We start from the raw sequence: 20,008 nt of genomic DNA, 5'->3' as shown, positions 1-20,008 counted from the left end.
TCTCTTTTTCTGGCACTGCTATGATACAAATGCGATTATGCTTAATGGAGTCACTGAGTTCCCTAAATCTACATTTGTGATTCAGTATTGTTTTTTCCCTCTTCTTTTCAGCTTCATTATTTTCCATAATTGTATCTTCTCTATCATGTATTCGTTCCTCTGCTTCTTCCATTCTCATGGTCAGCACATCCAGTCAGTCTGACTAGTGTTTAGGTCTTTTATCTCTGGGGTAAGGGACTCCCTGGTGTTCTCTATGCTTTTCTCAAGGCTGGCTAGTATCCTTATGATGGTTGTTTTAAATTCTGGCTCAAGCATATTCCTTATATCTGTTTTGATTAGATCCCTGGCCATGACCTCTTCTTGTTCTTTCTTTTGGGATGAATTCCTCCATCTTGGCATTTTTGTCTAGGCCTCTGTCTTCTGTGTGTTAGGAAAGCCTGTTATGTTTCCTGCTCCTGAAAATAATGGCTATATTAAGGAGAGGTCATGTACTGCCCAGGGCCTGGGGCGTGAGGAAGTGTTTTTGGCGTATGAGGTGTGCACTCTGCTGTTGTGTTTTGGCTGCTCTTTCCCTCAGGTCCGTCTTCTGCAGAGTTTCTTCCTGTCTGCAGTAGGAAGTATTACCACCTTGTCCATTGTGCTCCAGGTTTTAACTAGGTGTGTTTTGGTCTCCTTGTTAAAAGAAGCTAGATCCTATTTCCCCTGTTGCTGAAACGTTGCAGCACTTTCTGGCAAGTAGACTTGGTGCATGTGGGAGGTTTGTGCTGGTCTTCTGGGGGAGGGGCCCGCTGCTGCTCTGCCTCTCGGGGGCACACTTGCCCTAGCTCGGAAGCACCTGCAGAGTGCAGGGGGCGGGGCTTCACGTAAGCAAGGCTCAAGCCTCCACCGTGGGTTTTGCGTCTCCGAAGTCTGTCCACGCTGATGGGAGGAGTGAACAGTGGCATCAGCCTGCTTTCACCCCAGAGGGGAGTTCGTGCCTGCTGCTGTTCAGGAATCCCTCCCAGAAGACTTAACCATCTCCCCTCTTTTATCCCAGGCTTCTGTCAGATCCCTGCCTTCACCCTGTCTGTGTCCGAGCCCACCTGCCCATGTGGCAGCGCAGTGCTCCTGTGTTTAATTCAGGCTTGCTGCTTGGGTTTCAGAAATCCAACTGTTAGAGACCCGGCACGGCAGGGACCCACCTTGATAATGGGGGGCGGGGGGAGGGGGGTGGGGGCGGTCTTGCTGCGCCCTGGCAGGTGCTGGTTTGTCCCAGAAGGGCAGTCCCTTGAACATGCAGGGGCTGGGGGTCTGTGGTAAAGTGCAGCAAAACGGCGGCATCCGGGTCAGGCAGGCATCTCTGCTCGTATGCCGATGAGCAGGGCGGCTCAGTGGTGCCTCCTGGCTCTTTCGTTCCCAGAGAGGCAGTGCTGCCTCTCCCAAATGCACTCGACCAAGGGGGACTTTGTCTCCCAGGGTGACCCACGGGATACTCAGAAACCACTGTCTGCTTTGGGCCTCTGCCCTCCTCCACGGGAGCACCTCTGTGCCTGCCAGGCTCTACCCTGGCCATGCCACAGACTTCTCAAACTTCAGACTGAGCTCCGCTGCCTTGTAAAAACTTGTGATAATCAGCCTCTCTTGCTTTCCCCGTCAGTGGTTATGGGGACGTGTTTTTCTGGTGCAAAGCCCTGTGTTCTAGTCTCTTTTTCTCTCTATCTCCTGTCCCTGAACGCAACTCCCTTCCCTCTGCAGCGCTGGCAATTCTTTTCTCCCCCAAATCGTGTCTCTGTACCTCTTGCCTTCCATGATGTGGCCTCTTTTGCTCCTCAGATAGATTTCCTGGGTGTTCAGAATGATTTGATATTTAGCTAGCTGTATTTGAGGGACAAGGCAAGCAGAGGGTCCTTCCTACGACTCCACCATCATTTTAAAACAAGTCACATTGTGACTCAGTAGAGTTGTCACTTAAGCAGGTCCTGTCATTATTTTGCTGTGAAACCTTACTGAGGAACATTTGTGAATACCTCCCAGCGTGGGAAACTTTGGTGTAATTTGTTTAACCCTTCCTAGGCCTCAAAGGCCCCCGTGAGAACTTTGTCTAGATCCCCGATGAGTTGCCCAGAGGTGCCAGAGTGCAGGGGTTAATGCCACTGGATGTGGAGTCAGACCGTCTGGGTTTGAAGCCTCCCTCTATCCCCAACCATTTGACCGGCTCAACCTCTTTTATGAAAAGGATAAAAGTAATGCCTACATTATAGGGTTGTTATGCAGATTAAATAAAATAATTATGTAGAGTCTTTGTAAAGTGCCTGGCACATAGTGAGCACTAGGCGAATATTACGATTATCATGATGGTTATAATTATACTTCTTATAACCTTATTTTATTAAAACATCTTGTTCAAAGACCACAGTTAAACAATAACCATACTGGCCTTCCCTTGGGGAAGGAAAAAAACAAAAAGTTAGAGAGGGAGAGAGCCAAACCATAAGAGACTTTTAAAAACTGAGAATAAACTGAGGGTTGATGGGGGTGGGAGGCAGGGGAGGGTGGGTGATGGGCACTGAGGAGGGCACCTGTTGGGATGAGCACTGGGTGTTGTATGGGAAAAAATTTGGCAATAAACTTTATATGAAAAAAAAACCTTGCACAGGGGAAACGAAACTTATAAGAATTTATGTTATATGTAAGAACGACTGAAAGTTTAGATTAAATTAATGCAGTTGGTGGCTGAGGAATATAATCAAAATATGTTTCACAGGACATAATGCTTTGAAATAAACAGTGCCCATAAAAGCAAGAGGACCCGACGTGAGGGTGACCAGGTTATTTGTCTAACAGGTCTCTATTGTAGCATGTTACCTGTTGCTGTGAATAGTTGCTGGCTTCTATTGTATCCATTCGATGGGACTGCTGCTAATGGAACTTAATGAGCCTCCATTACTGCTGTTCAGACTGTACTGTTTTTGAATTAGATGAAACAGTGCACTAGATGGAGAGGCTCTAATTAAGCATATTTGGAAAGGGATATACATATATTTTGTGCTCTTTCCGTCATCATCCCTGCCAATTCTAGCTTTGCAGGCTCCAGAGGGTCAGGAAGCATTTATTAAGCCTCTATTGAGTTACAGAAGTTGAATTCTATAGCAGAAGTAAGAAAAGAGGGGTCCACCCACGTATAATAAACACAGAAAATACCACCCTCTTTATTGTTTAATTCCTATCTGCCAAGCTCCCAGAAAGAAGTGGAAGATGTCTCGATCCATGTGGCTTGAGGTATATTCTAGAGAGGGAAAGTCTCACACTATTTTGGCAAGTGCTTGTTGCACCCGAATGCTAAATTCTCCATAGTATAATCACTGCTTCTTCCAGTCCCCACATTAGACTGGGGATCATTTTTTTTAAGTTTATTTATTTATTTTGAGAAGGAGAGAGAGAAAGATGCAGGGAGAGAGAGAGAGAGAGAGAGAGAGAGAGAGAGAGAATATCCCAGGCAGGCTCTGTGCTGATAGCAGGTGCAGGGATTGATCTCATGAATCATGAGATCATGACCTGAGCTGAGGTCAAGAGTGAGATGCTTAACTGGCTGAGCCACCCAGGTGTCCCTCCTGGGGATCATTTTTAATTCATGCATATGGTCATGTCAGCCATGAAATTGGATAAGATTCCCTCCCTTGCTGGTTTTTCTTTTCTTTAACTTTATTGATTGATTGAGATTGAGAGAGAGAGAGATTGATTATGAGTCAGGGAAGGGCAGAGGGAGAGAGAGAATCTTAAGCAGGCTCCATGCCCAGTATGGAGGCTGACATGGGACTCGATCTCATGACCATGAGATCATGACCTAAGCCAATATCAGGGGTCAGACACTTAGCCAACTGAGCCACTCAGGCACCACTATTTTATTTCCGTTTATCAAAGATTTTCATTATAGAGAATTTGCTCAGAATATTCGCTTATCCAAATAAAAGAATAAAACAGGGAAAGAAAAGAAAGAAAATATGTCATAAGCCAGAGCCCACTCTGAAAATGTTGTTCTTTTTTCAGTTTTGTCATATATGTATGTATGTATGTATGTGTATATATACTTTTTTTTTTTTTTTAGTTAAAATTATACAAGTTTGGGGGCACCTGGGTGGCTCAGTCAGTTAAGTGACCGACTTCGGCTCAGGTCATGATCTTGCAATTCGAGGGAGCCTCACATCGGGCTCTGTGCTGACAGCTCAGAGGCTAGAGCCTGCTTCGGATTCTGGGTCTCCCTCTCTCTCTCTGCCCCTCCCCCACTTGCACTCTGTCTCTCAAAAACAAAGAAACTTAAAATAAATAAGTATATAAGTAAATAAATAAGTAAGTAAATAAATAAGTAAATAAATAAATAAATAAATAAATAAATAAATAAATAAATAAAATCATACAAGTTTGTATTTTACTCCCTTCCCCCCTTACACATCCAAAACGTTTCTTCAATAAGTAAAAACATTATGTATAAACATAATTTTACGTTTACTTTCGCTTGACTTACAAAGTGTTTATATCAAATTTAGAAGTGTACAACAGAACATAACAACATCCCATCCCCATGCCTACCATCAGAAATAGCCAAAGGAAATTACTATTAACAATGTAAACATGATTTTAACAGCTGCATGATATTCTATCTCGTAATGTAAAGAATATCTCTATCACCTTTAGCACAGTGCAATTATAGCCTCTTTATGTACATTGCCTAATTGGCCCAGTGTGGCATCCTTGTCCCCATAGAGTTATTTTAATCATTTGCGAGGCTAAAAAAATGTTGTTACAGTGTAGATGAGCTCATCGTTGTTTTCATTTCCATTTCTCTGCATACCTAATGAGTGTGAATATTTTACCATATTTCCTTATCTTTTATATTTTGTCTTTTGTGAATTGTCTGTTCACATCCTTTGGATTCTCCTTAATTTTTTCTCCATAACAATTCATAAAAGTTTTGATTTATCGAAGGATACAAACACCTCATCATATTTGTTAGAATAATCTCCCACTTACCATTTATTTTAAAGTGTTATATTTTTATGTGTAGGAGTTTATTTTTTGTAACCAAGTCTGATACATTTTGTAATTTATTGTATTAATTGTTAAGCTTAGAAAGATGTAAGTAGTTTCCTAAGCTGCCATAATGAAGTACCAAAAATTGGGTGTCTTATAACAGCAGAAATTTGTTGTCTCACCACTCTGGAGGTTACAAGTCCAAAATCAAGAAGTTGGTAGGGGTAGGGCCATGCTTGCTCTGATGCCTCTAGTGGAGAATCCTTCCTTGCCTCTTCTAGCTTCTGGTGTTTACTGTCAATCCTTGGTATTCCTGGGCTTGTAGATGCATCACTGAAGTCCTAGGGTGGCTTTCTCCCTGTGTATATTCACATCATCTTCTCACTGTGTCCAGATTTCCCTTTTATACGGACACCAGCCATAGTGGCTTAGGGCCTACCGTAATGACCTCAATTCAACTTGATTATCACTGTAAAGACCATGTTTCCAAATAAAGTCCCAATCTACAAGTTACTGGGACATTAGGACATCAACATATCTCTTTCTGGGGGCACAGAGTAAAACCCATCCCCATTTGGAGGTATTTATAAATATACAGATGATACTAACCAACATTTCCTTCATTCATTCTCTCTGTCTCTAAGTCAATTAATACATTTAATTAGATTCGATTTGCCTTTTGACTCTTCCAGCTGAAAATGTCTTGTACTGCTTTTACATGAATCCACGGCTAAACATCATAATGTTGGGTTAAAGTTTTCAAAATAATTTTAAAAATTTGGCTGAGGCTTTCTCTGAATGTAGGTCTCTTAGAATGGGTTTTGCTTGCAGCTTGGGATGCCTATTTGAACTGTAGACTTGGATTTTTATTGTTGTTGTTGTTTAAGATCTATAATTTTTTTTTTCTAATTACATACTTGATTATTCTGTTCCTCTCATTCTGGCTTCTTCCTCAAGATCTTTTTTCTGTATCCAAAGTAATATAGGGCTTGTCAGTAGGAGATATTCAGATGTTTGTCATGCAAATTAATGAATATATTAATGAATACAATAGGGCTGATAGAACAATTGGAGGGATAACTAGCTGGAAATGTGGTTCTGAAATGTTAGAAATAAGGGCTAGAAATACAGATTTGTAGTGTTTCCTCATTGGGGAGATAGTGGGAATTATAGGAGGGGGGGAGATCACCTGGGATGAGAAGGCAGAAGACTCACCTAACTTGGGGAAGCAGCTTAGGCTGAGGAGCCTCCTAAGGCTGGCCGTAGGATGGGAGAAGAACAAGGAAAGTTCTTCTTAGCTTAATGCGTTTATTGGTTTTCTCCCTCCCTTTACCATCAGGGTTACAGAGATGTACTTCCAGCTGAAAGAAATGAACGAAAAAGTGTCTTTTATAAAGGACTCCTTACTGTCCTTGGACAGCCAAGTGGGGCACCTGCAGGACCTCTCTGCCCTAACGGTGGATACCCTAAAAGTCCTTTCTGCTGTTGACACCTTACAAGAGGATGAGGCTCTCCTGGCCAACAGAAAGCATTCTACTTGCAGAAAACTTCCCCACAGCTGGAACAATGTCATCTGTGCAGGGGTTCTAGGCAGCATGGAGATCTCTGGGGAGAAGAAATATCAGTATTATAGCATGCCTCCTTCTTTGCTGCGGAGCCTGGCCAGAGGTCAGCATACCCTAAGAGTACAGAGGGGACCCCTTCTTGAGATTACAGACATTCAGAGAAAGGCTTCAAATGTAAGAGATGAGCAGGAAAAGCAAGACACAGAAACTAGTGTAGTTGCTTCTGGAGTGTCCCTTTACACACAAACACACCCAAAGCATGGCCAGTTTCTTCTGGTCCCCTCTTATCTAAAGCAAGTTCCTTTTTCTGAGGAAATTGACTTGCCCCTGTTCAGACCATCTATGGAAGCAGGTATAGATGTGATGGCAACTGAACAGGTCGCCCAGAATGAGGTCCCTGTTCATCTGACTTGGCAGACCCCAGGTATCTCAGCTCAGGGCTCAGTGGCTGAACCCAAGGAACGGTACGAGTCAATTGCTCACACACCAGCCAGAGAAGACAAGGGGGAGCAAGTCCCACCCACTTTGATTTGCACACCAGCACCCACGCAAGTGACCTCCGTCCCTTCTCAAGCTGAAAGCATGCAAGTTGGAGGTGGATATGTGAACTGGGCATTTTCAGAAGGTGATGAAACTGGCGTGTTTAGCCTCAAGAAAAAATGGCAAACCTGCTTGGCCTCCACTTGTAGCGGTGAGGAGAATGACCAATGCCAGAAGCAGATCCGGGTCAGATCCCTGTCTGATAACTCATCAAGCTTGGCCCAGAGTAGCGATTGCTCAGAAGTGGGACCATGGCTGCCGCCAAACACATCCTTTTGGATCAATCCTTTCCGCAGAGATAGGCCCTTCACTCGGAGTCATAGTTTGAGATTCCACAAGGAGGAGAAACTGAAGATCTGTAGGATTAAAAGTAAGAAGTGATTTTATTTTTGTTAAAAAATAAACTATTAAATTCTATGCATGGCTATTATGTTTTAAAGGTCGATGATCTTTAACTACATCCTCATTCTCCCCATTCTCAGCTGTCTGTAAAACCAAATGGCCCCCTGTACAATCTTCTTAAACTTTTTCATGCAAATGCTTTCCTTTACAGATCTTTCAAGATCCTCAGAGATCAGGCAGTCAGCATGGATCAGGACAAAAATGCTAATCAAGGATAGGAGGTTGTCAAAGAAAAAGAAGAAAACACAAGGGCTACAGGTGCCAGTAAGTGTCTTTCATGTTATTGGCAGTAGAGGTAGTAGCCTATCTTTTTTTGGTTTCTCTTTATTGTAAAGTGCCAGGCACGCTAGAAAATAGCACTGTACTGGAAGGAGTGAAGATTTAAGAGTCATCAGAGTGGAAATGCCACAGCTCATTTATCAGCTCACATGCTGAAGGACACTTGTGTTATTTTCAGTTTTTGGCTATTCCAAACAAAGCTGTTATGAACATTTGTGCACAAGTCTTTGTGTGGACATATGTCTCAGTTTCTCTTTGGTAAATATTTAGGAGTGGAATGTCAGAGTCATATGGTGAGTATTTGTTTAATTTTAGAAGAAACTTCCAAACTGCTTTTCCAAGTGGCTGTGCCATTTTACATTCCCACCAGTTTCTGAGGAGTAGTTTATGAGTGTTTCGGTGGGGCACATTCTCACCAATCCTTAGTATGCCCCGTCTTTTTAATTTTAGCCGTCGTGGTGGCTGTGTAATGGTATCTCACAGTGATTTCATTTGCATTTCTGTGGCGACTAGTGCTGCAAAGTATCTTCCCACATGCTTATTTGACATCCATATATCTTTTTTTGGTCACCTGTCTGTTTAAATATGCTACTTAAAAAATTGGATTGTTGAGGGGCACCTGGCTGGCTCAGTCAGTAGAGCATGCAACTCTTGATCTTGGGGGGTCATGAGTTCAAGCCCCACCTTGGGCGTAGAGTTCCCTGAAAAAAAATTGGGTTGTCTTATTATTAAGTTGTCAGAGTTTTTTTCTAGATATAAGCCCGTTGTTGGATATATGTTTTATAAATATTTTCTCTTGGTGGCTTGCCTTTTGCTTTTTCATAAATGTACTTTGAAGTGCATACATTTTTTATTTTAATGAAGTCTCTTGCTTGTTTTTTTCAGTCTATACTTTTTGCATCATGTTTAAGAAAATTTGCAAAACCCAAGATCACTAAGATTTTCTCTCATGTTTTCTTCTAGAAGTTTCATAGTTTTTGCTCTTATATTAAGTTCTAGCCCACTTTGAGTTAATTTTTGTATATGGTGACAGGTAAGGATTGAGGTTCCTCCCTTTTTTTCCTTTTTCTCCCCCACTTTCTTTCTTTGTCTCTTCTTTCTTCCCTTCCTTCGTTGAATACAAATATCAATTTTTTCTAGTATTTTCGGGTAAAAAGATTATATTTTTCCTATTGGGTTGCCTTGACACCTTTGTCAAAAATTAATTGGCCATGTGTGTTCATAATATGTGTAGATCTATTTCTGGATATATTCTGTTCCATTTACCTATATGTCTATCTTTATGATAATATTACAGTATATTGAATACTATAATTTTATATTAAATATTGAAATCACATAGTATAGGTCTGCTGAAGTTTTTCTTCCTTTTCAAAGGTTTTGTTTGTTTGTTGGCTATTCTAGTTTCTTTGTATTTCCACATATACTTAGAATCAGCTTGACAATTTTTACAGAGAAACTTGTTGGGGAGAGTAGAATTCTGTGAATCATCTTGGGGAGAATTGGCATCTTAACAGTAATGACTTTTCTGATCTATGAGCATGATATGTCTATTTATTTAGATATTCCTTAATCTCTCTTGGCAGCATTTTATAGTTTTGGGTGTACAGTTCTTGCACATATTTTTAAAAATGTATCCATAAGTACTTAATATTTTTTATTTTATTATCAATGAAATTATAAAAAAATAATTTCTGATTATTTGGTGGTGGTATATACAAATATACTTTTAAAATATTTATTTTATCTTACAATCTTGCTAAGCTTATTAATTTGAGTAGATTTGTTGCTTCTGCAGACTTTTCTATATAAATGATCATGTTATGTACAAATGAAGATTGTTTTACTTTTCTTTCAAATCAGGATGTGTTTTATTTATTTTTCATGCCTTATTACACTGGCTAGAATCTCTAGTTATAGACTGAATAAAAGTGGTAAAAGCAGAGTCCATTCCTTGTCTCTGCTCTTAGGGGGAAAACATTTGGCTTTTATTAGTACATACAGTGTTAGCTGTAGCTTTTTATGTAGATGCCCTTTATCAAGTTAAAGAATTCCCTTCTGCACCTTGTTTTCTGAGAATTTTTATGTTAGTAGATCTCAGCGTTTGTCAAGTGCTTTTTCTGCACCTATTTATATAAACAAATGGTTTTTCCTTCTTATTATGTTAATATAATTAATTATATTGATTAATTTTATAACATAGAATTACTATTTAGAATATTAAATCAACCTGGCTGCGATGAACCCTGCTTGATCATGATGTATTATCTTTTTTGTATGCTATATTTTGCTAAAACCTTAATAAGATTTTCTTGCATCTGTATTCTTGAAGAATATTTGTCCCTAGGTCTCTTTTCTTGTAACGTCTTTGGTTTTGGTATCAGGGTGATGCTGGGCTTACTGACTGAGTTGGGAAGTATTCTCTCTTCAGTTTTCTAGGTGAGTTTGTATAGAATTGATACTATTTCAACTTTTATTATTTGGTAGAATTAACCAATGAAACCATCTTTGTGGGAAAGATTTTAGCTACAAATTCAATTTCTGTAATAGAGGGCTATTCAGGCTATCTGATTCATCTGGAGTTTGCTTTATTTGTTTGTCTCTTTCAAGGAATTTGTCCATTTCATCTAAGTTGTTGAATTTATTGGCATTATAGTATTATAATATTCTTTTATTATCCCTTTATTGTCTAGGAGGTCCGTAGTGACATCGCTTCTCTCATTTGTCATATTTGAAATTTGTGTTTTTCTCTTTTCATTTCGATCAGTCTGGCTACTGGTTTACCTGCTTTATTGATCTTTTCAAAGAACCAGTTCTTGTTTTCATTGATTTTCTCTGACTACTATTCCATTGATTTCTGCTCTTTATTATTATTTTTTTTGTTCTGTTTACTTTGGGTGTAATTTGCTTTTTTCTCCCCCCTAGTTTGTTAAGAAAGCAGCTTTGGTCATTGATTTGAGACTGTCTTTTAATACAGGTACTTAGTGGTATAAAATCCCCTTTAACCATTGTTTTAACTATATCCCACAAATTCCAATATGTTATGTTCACATTTTCACATTTTATTAGTGAATCTTTTTATTATTAGGAAGTCTTACTTCTGAGTTAGCATTCCATAGGACTTCACCTTTCCTGATCTTAATGTTCTGCCTCATTTTTCTGTATAATAATCTGGATGCATTTTTAAAAGCACCTAGGTTCTTTTTAGAATGAGAAGCTAAAGCAAAGAGATAAGTATAAAGACAATTATGTAAAATTACCTTTTTCAGGGAGAGATTTAGCTTGGTAAAGATGACTCTTCTTTCAGGGAAAATGCTATGAGTTGCTGGAATCTTATGAAATATGAATTTGGTAGATTTATTTTTTGCAATGATTAGAATGACCAGAATTTAACTAGAAATTGCAACTGGGCTCAGGTACTAATAACTTGAATTTGTTTATTTCTTTGTATTTTGTCAATATACCTCATTTCTTCTCTGTCTTCTGGTTAGTACATAAGGCAGCCACTATTGTTGGCTACCTGTTATTTTTTTAAAATTTATTTTAAATGTTTTATTTATTTTTGACAGAGAGAGAGAGAGAGGGAGAGGGAGAGAGAGAATGAGACAGAGCATGAGCAGGGGAGGGGCAGAGAGAGAGGGAGACATAGAAACTGAAGCAGGCTCCAGGCTCTGAGCTGTCAGCACAGAGCCTGATGTGGGGCTCGAATCCATGAACCATGAGATCATGACCTGAGCCGAAGTCAGATGCTTAACCGACTGAGCCACCCAGGCGCCTCTTGGCTACCTGTTATTTTAATGACAAAGGGAATGGGACTCACAGACATTTGTCCAAGTTCATGTAATGGACTCTCTACTGACTGAGCCAGCCAGGCACCCTTCAGGTTCACAAAACTGCTAAGTGACAAATCTAGTGTTCCAACACAAGCTCTTTTTAGATCCAAGCCTTATTTTATTTTATTTTGTTTTATTGTTTTATTTTATTATTTTATTTTATTTATTATTTTTTTGCTCTGTGCCAGTGGTTCTCAAATTGTGGTCTCCTATCAGCAGTATTAGTGTTACCTGGAAACTTACCAGACATTCAAATCCTTTCTCCCTCTAGACCTACTGAATCACAGATCTTGGAGGTAGGAGCCAGTGATCTGTGGTTTAGCATAGGCTTGAGTGATTCTGATTTACACTCAGGTTTGACAGCTGCTGCCCTCCCCCCCCCCCCTAGTTCTCTGTCATGGCCACAAATAGTAATTACATGTGTGCTTATGTCCTGCCAGCATGGCTGATAGGAGTTTTCAAAGATTTCCAGGTGATTCTAAAATGTGAAGCCAATGTTAACAACCACTGCTGCTCGCCATAGTACCTCTCTGAGTCACATTAATGACTCAAAATGTTTTCAGATTAATGTCACTATGTTCCAACAAGTGTCTTTCCCTCCAGGTCATAATGGTCGATACCTGCTCCCCAAACGACCAGTTGAATTCCGAGCCAGGAGAAAGTAACATCTCAGAAGAAGAGGAGTGCAGCAAGAACTGGCTTACGGTGTCCAAATATAGTCAGATAAGTATGTAACAGTCTTGACTCTAGTAGGAGTTTCCTCACACTACCCGCAGACCAGTGGTGGTCCCTAATGTTCTTCTAAGTGGAGATGAGAGAATGAGAGGGTGGCAACACCCATTTAGGAGAATAGCTCTTTTCGATTTTTAACTTTTATGAAAAGGACAAAATTTCCATTCATTTAATGGAATAGTTGTTGTGATCCAGAAAAGAAAAATTAAGGAGTAGATAGTCTCATACTCAGAGCTGTTAAACCTGGCTCAGAGACTGTACTTCAGTCTGCTGTATGGAGTGGGGGGTTGTCTAATGTTATAAATTCTTCAGGTTCATGAGAGGTTGATATGCACCCTTGCACAGAACTCAGTGGGATGACTTATTATTACTGCTGTCATACAGCATTTAATCCATGGGCAAGTATCTCTTAATGGAGTTTGTAGAGGAGAAAAGATGTATCAACAGGCTACAAATAAAAACTATGAGGCAGGCAGAGAATGTGAAATAAGGCTGGACAGGTAAAATGAAGGCAGATTATGAACAGAATTGGTAGCAATGATCAGAACTTGGAACTTCCTGCATTACACAATAAGAGACCCTTATTAATTCTTTCACACATTTGAGGTTTATTCTTTTTTAAGCAAAGCCTGGTGCTAATGTTTGACAGGCAGCCCTCCGTGTAGGGACGCAGGGACCCGGGTTCCACCATGTTGTAGCTCTGTCATGTTCAACACAGGTCTCCCAAGATCTCTGTGGGGCACCTCCATGGCTACCATGGCAGGATGAAATGCAGTTGTCACCCATATTTTGTTTATCCATTCATCCATCAATAGACACGTGGGTTGTTCCCACCTCTTAGCTACTGTGAATAATGCTGTTATGAACATGGGTGCACAAATATCTTCTTTGACATGGCGTCTTCTGTACCTTTAGTTATGGAGTTTGTTCTGATGGTCTTCGGGTCAATTTCTGGGGTATTTAGGGTGATTTGGTAGTTATCTAGTTGTGTCCGTGGGAAGAGGCGAGCCGAGGGTCCTCCTACTCTGCTACCGTCTTCCTCACACTCCCTTTTACTAATTTTTAAACAGAAGGAACTGTGTGACCCAGGACTCATACAGATTTAAAATTACTTGAAAGACTAGACTTAAGGTACAAATAGATACTGTCTTGAAATCTTTGTTATTATGCTTCTTTAAAAACCTTGCTTTGTCCTATGGTTAGTTGTTTTCAACCATGGGGCTATTTTCTATACCTCCTACCTCTCTTCCCTGGGACATTTGACAATGTCTGAGGATATTTTTGGTTGTCACCAGTAAGGAAGGTGCAGGTACTCTTGACATCTGGTGGGTAGAGGCCAGGGATGCTGCTAAAACTCCTACAACGCATGGGACAGTCTCTCTGCTCCTGACAAGGAATCATCCAACCCCAAATACTAGTGGATGAGAAACCTTGGTTTATATTTTAAAATACTCAATTGTCTACTAACTCACTGAGAATCAAGTGGACTCCAGCTGAAAGAGATATTAGAAATTATTCAGAACTCCCTTCATCTACAGATATGACTCAAAAAATATATATATATTTGATATTATATATATATCTTACTTGATATTATATATGTAGTATGCAAAATAAAATATTTTATATTTATTATATATTATACTTTTTATGAATAGTCTAACTGATATTTAAATTATTATATATCTTTCTTAAATTATTCAAGTTCTTTTTTCATTGAGATGTAATTGACCTATGTAACTTTGTATTCGCTTTATGTGTACAATGTAATGATTTAGCATACATATATATTGTGAAATGTTTACTACAACAAGTTGAATTAACATTACTTTACATAGTTACACTTGTTTTCCTTGTAATGAGAACTTTTTAAGATCTCTTCTCTCAGCAACTTTCAAATACACAAGACAGTGTTGTTAACTACCATCACCACACTACACACTACCTCCCCAGGGCTTACTTTTATTACAGCCGGAAGTCTGTACCTTGGGATCACCCCCCGCCCCCACCCATTCCACTCACTCCCCTCCCCAAGTTATTTAAGTTATTTCCGTTGAATTTCAACTAGAGAAAGATGCAGGTAGCAGGAGGGTTCTGGAAAAGAATCTCAAGTCCAGTGATCAGAAAGGAAGACAAGATGTAGGGAAATAGGCTGAGTCCGTTTGTCTAGTTAATCTGACGTTTACTGAGATTTGGTTAATCTGAATTAAGAATCTTTTCTTTTTTTTTTTTTTTGAAATGTGTCCGTGTTAAGCATTAATTGAAAAAGAATTAAAAAAAAATTTGAGGGTTGGGTGATACCCTGTCAGCTCTCTTTAAATACAAGCTCTCGTTAAATACAAAAAGAAAAGTTCTGAGGAATTTAGCTATGAAAATGAAAAGTCTATTTTTAACTTTTCCTATAGGTATTTTAATTTTAATGTATTCTAATACATTGAAACCATATTGATCATAATTTTATGATATTACAAAAATATCACATATGACATTTTATGATTTTTTTCCAATGGGTTTTTTGCACTTTGTGTGTGTGTGTGTGTGTGTTTGTGTGTGTGTGTATATGTGTGTGTGTGTGTGTGTGTGTGTGTGTGTGTGTGTGTGTGTGTATTTTCAGCATAAAATCATTTGGGGAGAAAATTACAACTGTTTTCTCCTACATTTAGCGAGGGACTCCCAAACATTATTCTCAGAATTAATCCAATCCAATAATTAAATTATTATTGGATACCTACTATATGCCAGTGACTCTGCAGGTATCAGTGTAAAACATAATGACAATAATGATCCTTGTAATGTGTTTTTAAGACAGAGATGATAATTAAACCTATCTGCTGGCATTCTTTGCTATCTTTTGTTTTTGTTTCATTTTATTTTTTTAAGTAGCCTACTATGATGCTTGATGCAGTTGTTCAGGAAGGATTCCTAACAATTTGGAATGAAAATTCCATGTGTTTTAAATAAAGCATGGACAATAGGGTACAGGAGAAGGTGAGTTTAAAAAAAAATTGCTAAAGGTTTTATTTTGTAGGAGGACAAGTCATGGATCATTTAATTCTTGACTTTGATAGAGAGCATACATTATTATAAATGTAAAAGAAACTACTGACAAATAGAAATACTGTAGAATATATAGCTTTCAACCATTTGAGAAAAAAGGGACAAAAGAATCTTGGTAACACTTGCTAAATAGAGAAAAAAAAACATGTTCAAATTTAGATGAACGTACTATGTTCAGATCTTTCTATTTAGGGATGTAATTTGAATGTAACACATTTTGATGTATTCTCTATTTTTTTTCTTCCTTTTAACAAGGTCTAGAACCCCCTATATATCAGAAAATGAAAACTAAAGAAATTGAACGGCATGCTGTACAAGTCAGTGATTATCTAAAGCAGTCCCAAGAGGTAAAAACATCTTATTCGATATTTTAAAAAATGTGTGCACACGCTCTCTAACTCCTTGACTGTGTCTGTCTTACCTTTATGCCCCGTAATTGGCTTCCTCTTTTTATTGGTATTACACTTAAATCTTTGCTTTGAATATATGCTCAGGTTGTTCACTCTGCCCCCAACCCCTGCCTTTCTTTCCTTCTTCTCCATTCACTGTATCTGTCCATCCAGTAATTTATCCTGGGCGTTTTTAACATGAAAGATAAGTAATTCAGGAATTTTTGTAATTGTTTTGAAATACATGAATGTTGCCACGTGGAAGAAAAATAAGGTATTTTCAATACGCTTTAAAAGGTGGAGCTAGAGTCAACATATAGAAGGTACCGGGAGGCAGATTTCAGCCCACTCTGAGGAGGAATTTTTAGCAATTGGAGCTTTCTAAGGATGGAATGGTTTATTTCTGGAAGCAGTAAGTTCCTTACTGAGTGTGGTTAGTCAACCAGGCTGAGCAAACATTTTTGCAGATGTGTTGGGGCGGGGGGGGGGGGATTTGGGTGTTGAGGGGTAAAGGGCCCTTTGTCTTTCTCCAACACTGAGGTTCTCTGATTGTGGTCTTGTGTTTCTCACATCTGCAGATATGTTTCTGTTTTACTACCATCCACCATGTGGGAAGTGTGATCTCGTTAGACTAATGCAAGAAATCTAATTTTGCTCTTGGTTTGCATGTCGTTTCTATGAACTTGGGAACCGTATCCACAATACCTGTAGGAATGTATGCTAATGAGCTCATGAATGTAATTTGTAGAAGGTTTTGAAAATAAAACGTAAGACTGCTTGGAGGTAGGTGATTGGAGGCAAGAACATGCCTGCCATATCAAATCCTACTTTGCTACTTCTTGGGTTTCAGAGCTACGTATATTAATTAACCTCTGAGCTCTGTTAGCTATGTGTCTAAAATGGGGCTAATGCCATTCTTATGAGATTATTGGCAGTGGATAACAAAAATAACACCAGTGGAAACACCTAGAGTAATGCCTGGAGCGTACCAGGTTTCAAGAAGTAATAGATGAATCTAAGTAGAAAATAGAATGATAAGTTCAAGGTAATGTTATTCTAAATAATCATCAACTGAAACAATAATATCCTGATAGAAGACATAATGATGTAATGATTGACGTTTCTTGTCAACTTCAACCTTCGTTCCTTCTTCCACATCATTGACCCTTCACTCTCATTTCTGTGAAAACCTTTAATACATTACATTCTCTCTATGATGTCCCCACAAAAATAATTTCATTCTGCTTAAGTCAGTCAACACATTGAGTTATTCAGATATTGTGCTAACATTATGCATCTTTCTAACTTGAATTTAGTGCATCCAGTAAAAGGGAAGTATTGAGCTAGAGAATGGGGGGGGGCGGTAAAGAACTATGCCCTCCAAGGCATGTGTATTGCAAATGTATTAACCAGAAGCTTGGGGTAGGAGAATGCTGGGTGAATGTGCAATGACCTTTCCCTTCCACTCAGGATCTGAGCAAAAACTCCTTGTGGAACTCCAGGAGCACCAGCTTCAATAGGAACTCCCTGTGAGTATTTCTAAATGTATGTTTTTAAAGCATCTTTGGCTTCTTTTTTCTTTAACATGATTGGGAACAAAGGTTTCATCGGGTCAGGAAAAGAGGGGGAAAAACGTGTTTGCAATGATAGTATTTTTCTCTTGGTAGCAAGAAGGAAAATCACTTATTCTCAAGTTTTCCCATTTCTGGCACTAAGATCTCACCTCAGTGCCTTTTAAGAATATAATGAAACACATATTACCACAGCAGATTAAACATTTGCCTTTTCAGTGTCAAAAAAAGCACATGCAGAATAATGAGTATCCTAACTTCTCTGACAGATAAGATTGTGAAATTTGCGTTCAAGAGTAAGGACAAATCTGTCTGGCCTAAAGAAAAAGACTGAAAACCTGGTAGTTTTCTCTTTAGATTTTTTTTTCAGATTGTTAATTTTAGTTTATGAGGTTTATCATTTTTATTTTTGGTTTCTCATGAACATCCTAAGTGTCTATCAAAGCAGTAACTCTTTGAGAAGGATGGAGACGTAGCAAAGGGAAGATAGGGGTCGGGAGAGAGAGAGAGAGAGAGAGAGAGAGAGAGAGAGAGAGAGAGAGGAGATAGAGAAGTCACATGGGTGTAGGCTTGAGTATTTTCCTGGAATTTTATTTATTCCGAGAAATAAAGTTTGAAAACCAGCCAAGCAAAATTATTGTATTTCATTTGTAGTGTTTTCTGGACTTCTCTAGTTACATCATCAAGTTGTCTGTACAGCTGGGGGAACAGAATTCTAAACCATCTAACGTGTGAAGGCCAGTTGATCCTAAGCACTGGAATGTGACTTGCAGTTTTCAGCCAGCGCTATTTGAGATGGCCTTTTTTTCTGGAACTGCCATCAAGGTCTCTGTGTGCAAGCCTGCCTCTAGACTCCAAGTGCACATGACTTTCTCCTCCCAGAGGTTCAGTAGTTTGTGCTCATGCAGAGTACTGGGTTATTGCAGCATGAAATTAAACAATAATTGTAATTGTACTTTCTTCCCTGAGGACCTTCAATACTGGAGATATTCTCTGAATGCGTCTATTCAGACTTGCCTGTGGCCACTTGTGCACTTGAGCAGGGCAAGTAACAATTTACAGAGAGTTAATTTCAGTCCATGAACATTTAGGGGCCACGTGGGCTAATGAAACTGATTTGTAGACTTGTCCGGAGACATTCACAGACTCATTTGTAGGCATCTGCTTTGCATAGTTCAGGAACCCTTTAGTTTAATTGATCCAGAACAACACAAACACAGTGAAGTCTTATATTGGTTAGCTTAGAGCGTGTGCAGTAAATGAATCACACACATATGTGGTATTCATTTTTCTATGAAAATAATCGCAGGGTTGCAAACCATTTCTCTATTGATAGGGATAGGGGTCAAACGACACGTCTTTCAAAGAAAACACACACACACACACATACATATGTATAGACATATAGACTCTGTATTGTTACTATTGCACATACTTTTCCTTTTCCTGGTCATTGACAGATTTAAAGAATTATCTAAACAATTTTCGTTTTTCAAACAGGTTGAGAAGTTCAAATGGAGTTGACAGTAAGTTTTTGTATTTAAACATGTTATTTTTCATTTTATTCATGGTGAAGTTCACTGCCCTGCTGAGATTTTTGTAGTTCCTGAAGTTCTATTTATGATTTTGCCTATTACACGAAGTAGAAAGTTCAGTAGAAAAGTAGAAAGTTGATTGTCTTTCTCCACATAAATCAGGATTGATGTATGGTTTAAAGTTTTCTTTTGAACTGCCTATTTTTGACAGTGATTTTCCAATTTCCTCTGTGAGTGAGAGTGTTTCCACTGAGCTCATTTCAACTGTTCGACAACTCTTCCTGTCAATTAATGAGCTTTTACGTATAGCTCATTAAGAGCTATTCATCTTATATGTGGATACCCTTTCCGTATGGTTCCTGTAGGACTCTGTGCCCCAAGTGGCTGCGTAGGGCTAGGTCATGGGAGACAACTCCCTAGCAAAACCACTCTCAAGGCTGTTCTCAAACTTCACCACAGCCTATAAGCTCCTTTCCATGTTCTTGACCTCTTGATGCAGATGGGGTTCCTTCTCTTCCACGGCCTTGTTCCATCCCACTTTCTCTGGTTTTCAGTAGCTCTTGCAGTTGCTTCCTTCTCCTTCAACTGCGTACATATTTAAGTCATTTTCTGTACCAAAGAAACAATAACTGCTTTCTCGATGTTACCGAGCTTCCAAACTGCCACTCCTATCCACCTCGAAATTAATGAGAAAGCATTAGCATCTGCTCTGCATAGTGCCTGTCCCCACCACTCTACTGAAGCTGCGTTCTAGATGCCAAATCACACAACCTTTTTTTTTTTTTTTTTTTTTTAGTCTTCATGGAACTTGTAGCATTTGATGTTGACCATTTTATCCATTTTCAAAGTTTCTTGGAGGCCGTTCTTCCTGGGCTATTAATTGTATTACTTTATTGCCTGGCGTTTCCAATCACTTACTCTTCCTTTACCCAAACTGGGCCTCTTACTCATGTATACTGCCTTTCCCAGCCCACTCCTCTTAGCCATCAACTTTGTTTTCTAACTCCGTACTACCCCCACCTCCCGCCCCCCATCCTCAGAAGGTGTCTGTTTTGCCCTACCCCACTTGCTTCTGCCTTACAGCCTCCAACATTTATT

General features: G+C 39.2%; 1 protein-coding gene across 8 annotated transcripts in view; it reads left to right on the top strand.

Moving 5' to 3' along the window:
• The window catches only part of TRPM6 (transient receptor potential cation channel subfamily M member 6), a 204,504-nt gene that overhangs the window by 161,421 nt on the left and 23,075 nt on the right, over nucleotides 1-20,008 (top strand). For 7 of the 8 annotated variants that reach the window (XM_045042481.1, XM_045042483.1, XM_045042484.1 and 4 more), the window contains 6 exons: nucleotides 6,347-7,482; nucleotides 7,666-7,778; nucleotides 12,230-12,353; nucleotides 15,671-15,762; nucleotides 17,275-17,333; nucleotides 18,876-18,901. In XM_045042481.1, coding sequence (XP_044898416.1) covers nucleotides 6,347-7,482; nucleotides 7,666-7,778; nucleotides 12,230-12,353; nucleotides 15,671-15,762; nucleotides 17,275-17,333; nucleotides 18,876-18,901 — 1,550 coding nt within the window. Of the gene's footprint in view, nucleotides 1-6,346; nucleotides 7,483-7,665; nucleotides 7,779-12,229; nucleotides 12,354-15,670; nucleotides 15,763-17,274; nucleotides 17,334-18,344; nucleotides 18,848-18,875; nucleotides 18,902-20,008 lie in introns of those variants that run through there. The other variant, XM_045042486.1, reaches the window with a different exon arrangement.

Source organism: Felis catus, chromosome D4 (assembly GCF_018350175.1).
Source record: "Felis catus isolate Fca126 chromosome D4, F.catus_Fca126_mat1.0, whole genome shotgun sequence".
Classification (NCBI taxonomy): Eukaryota; Metazoa; Chordata; class Mammalia; order Carnivora; family Felidae; genus Felis; species Felis catus.
Note: the sequence above shows the minus strand (reverse complement) of the source record. Positions and strands in the feature narration are given on the sequence as shown.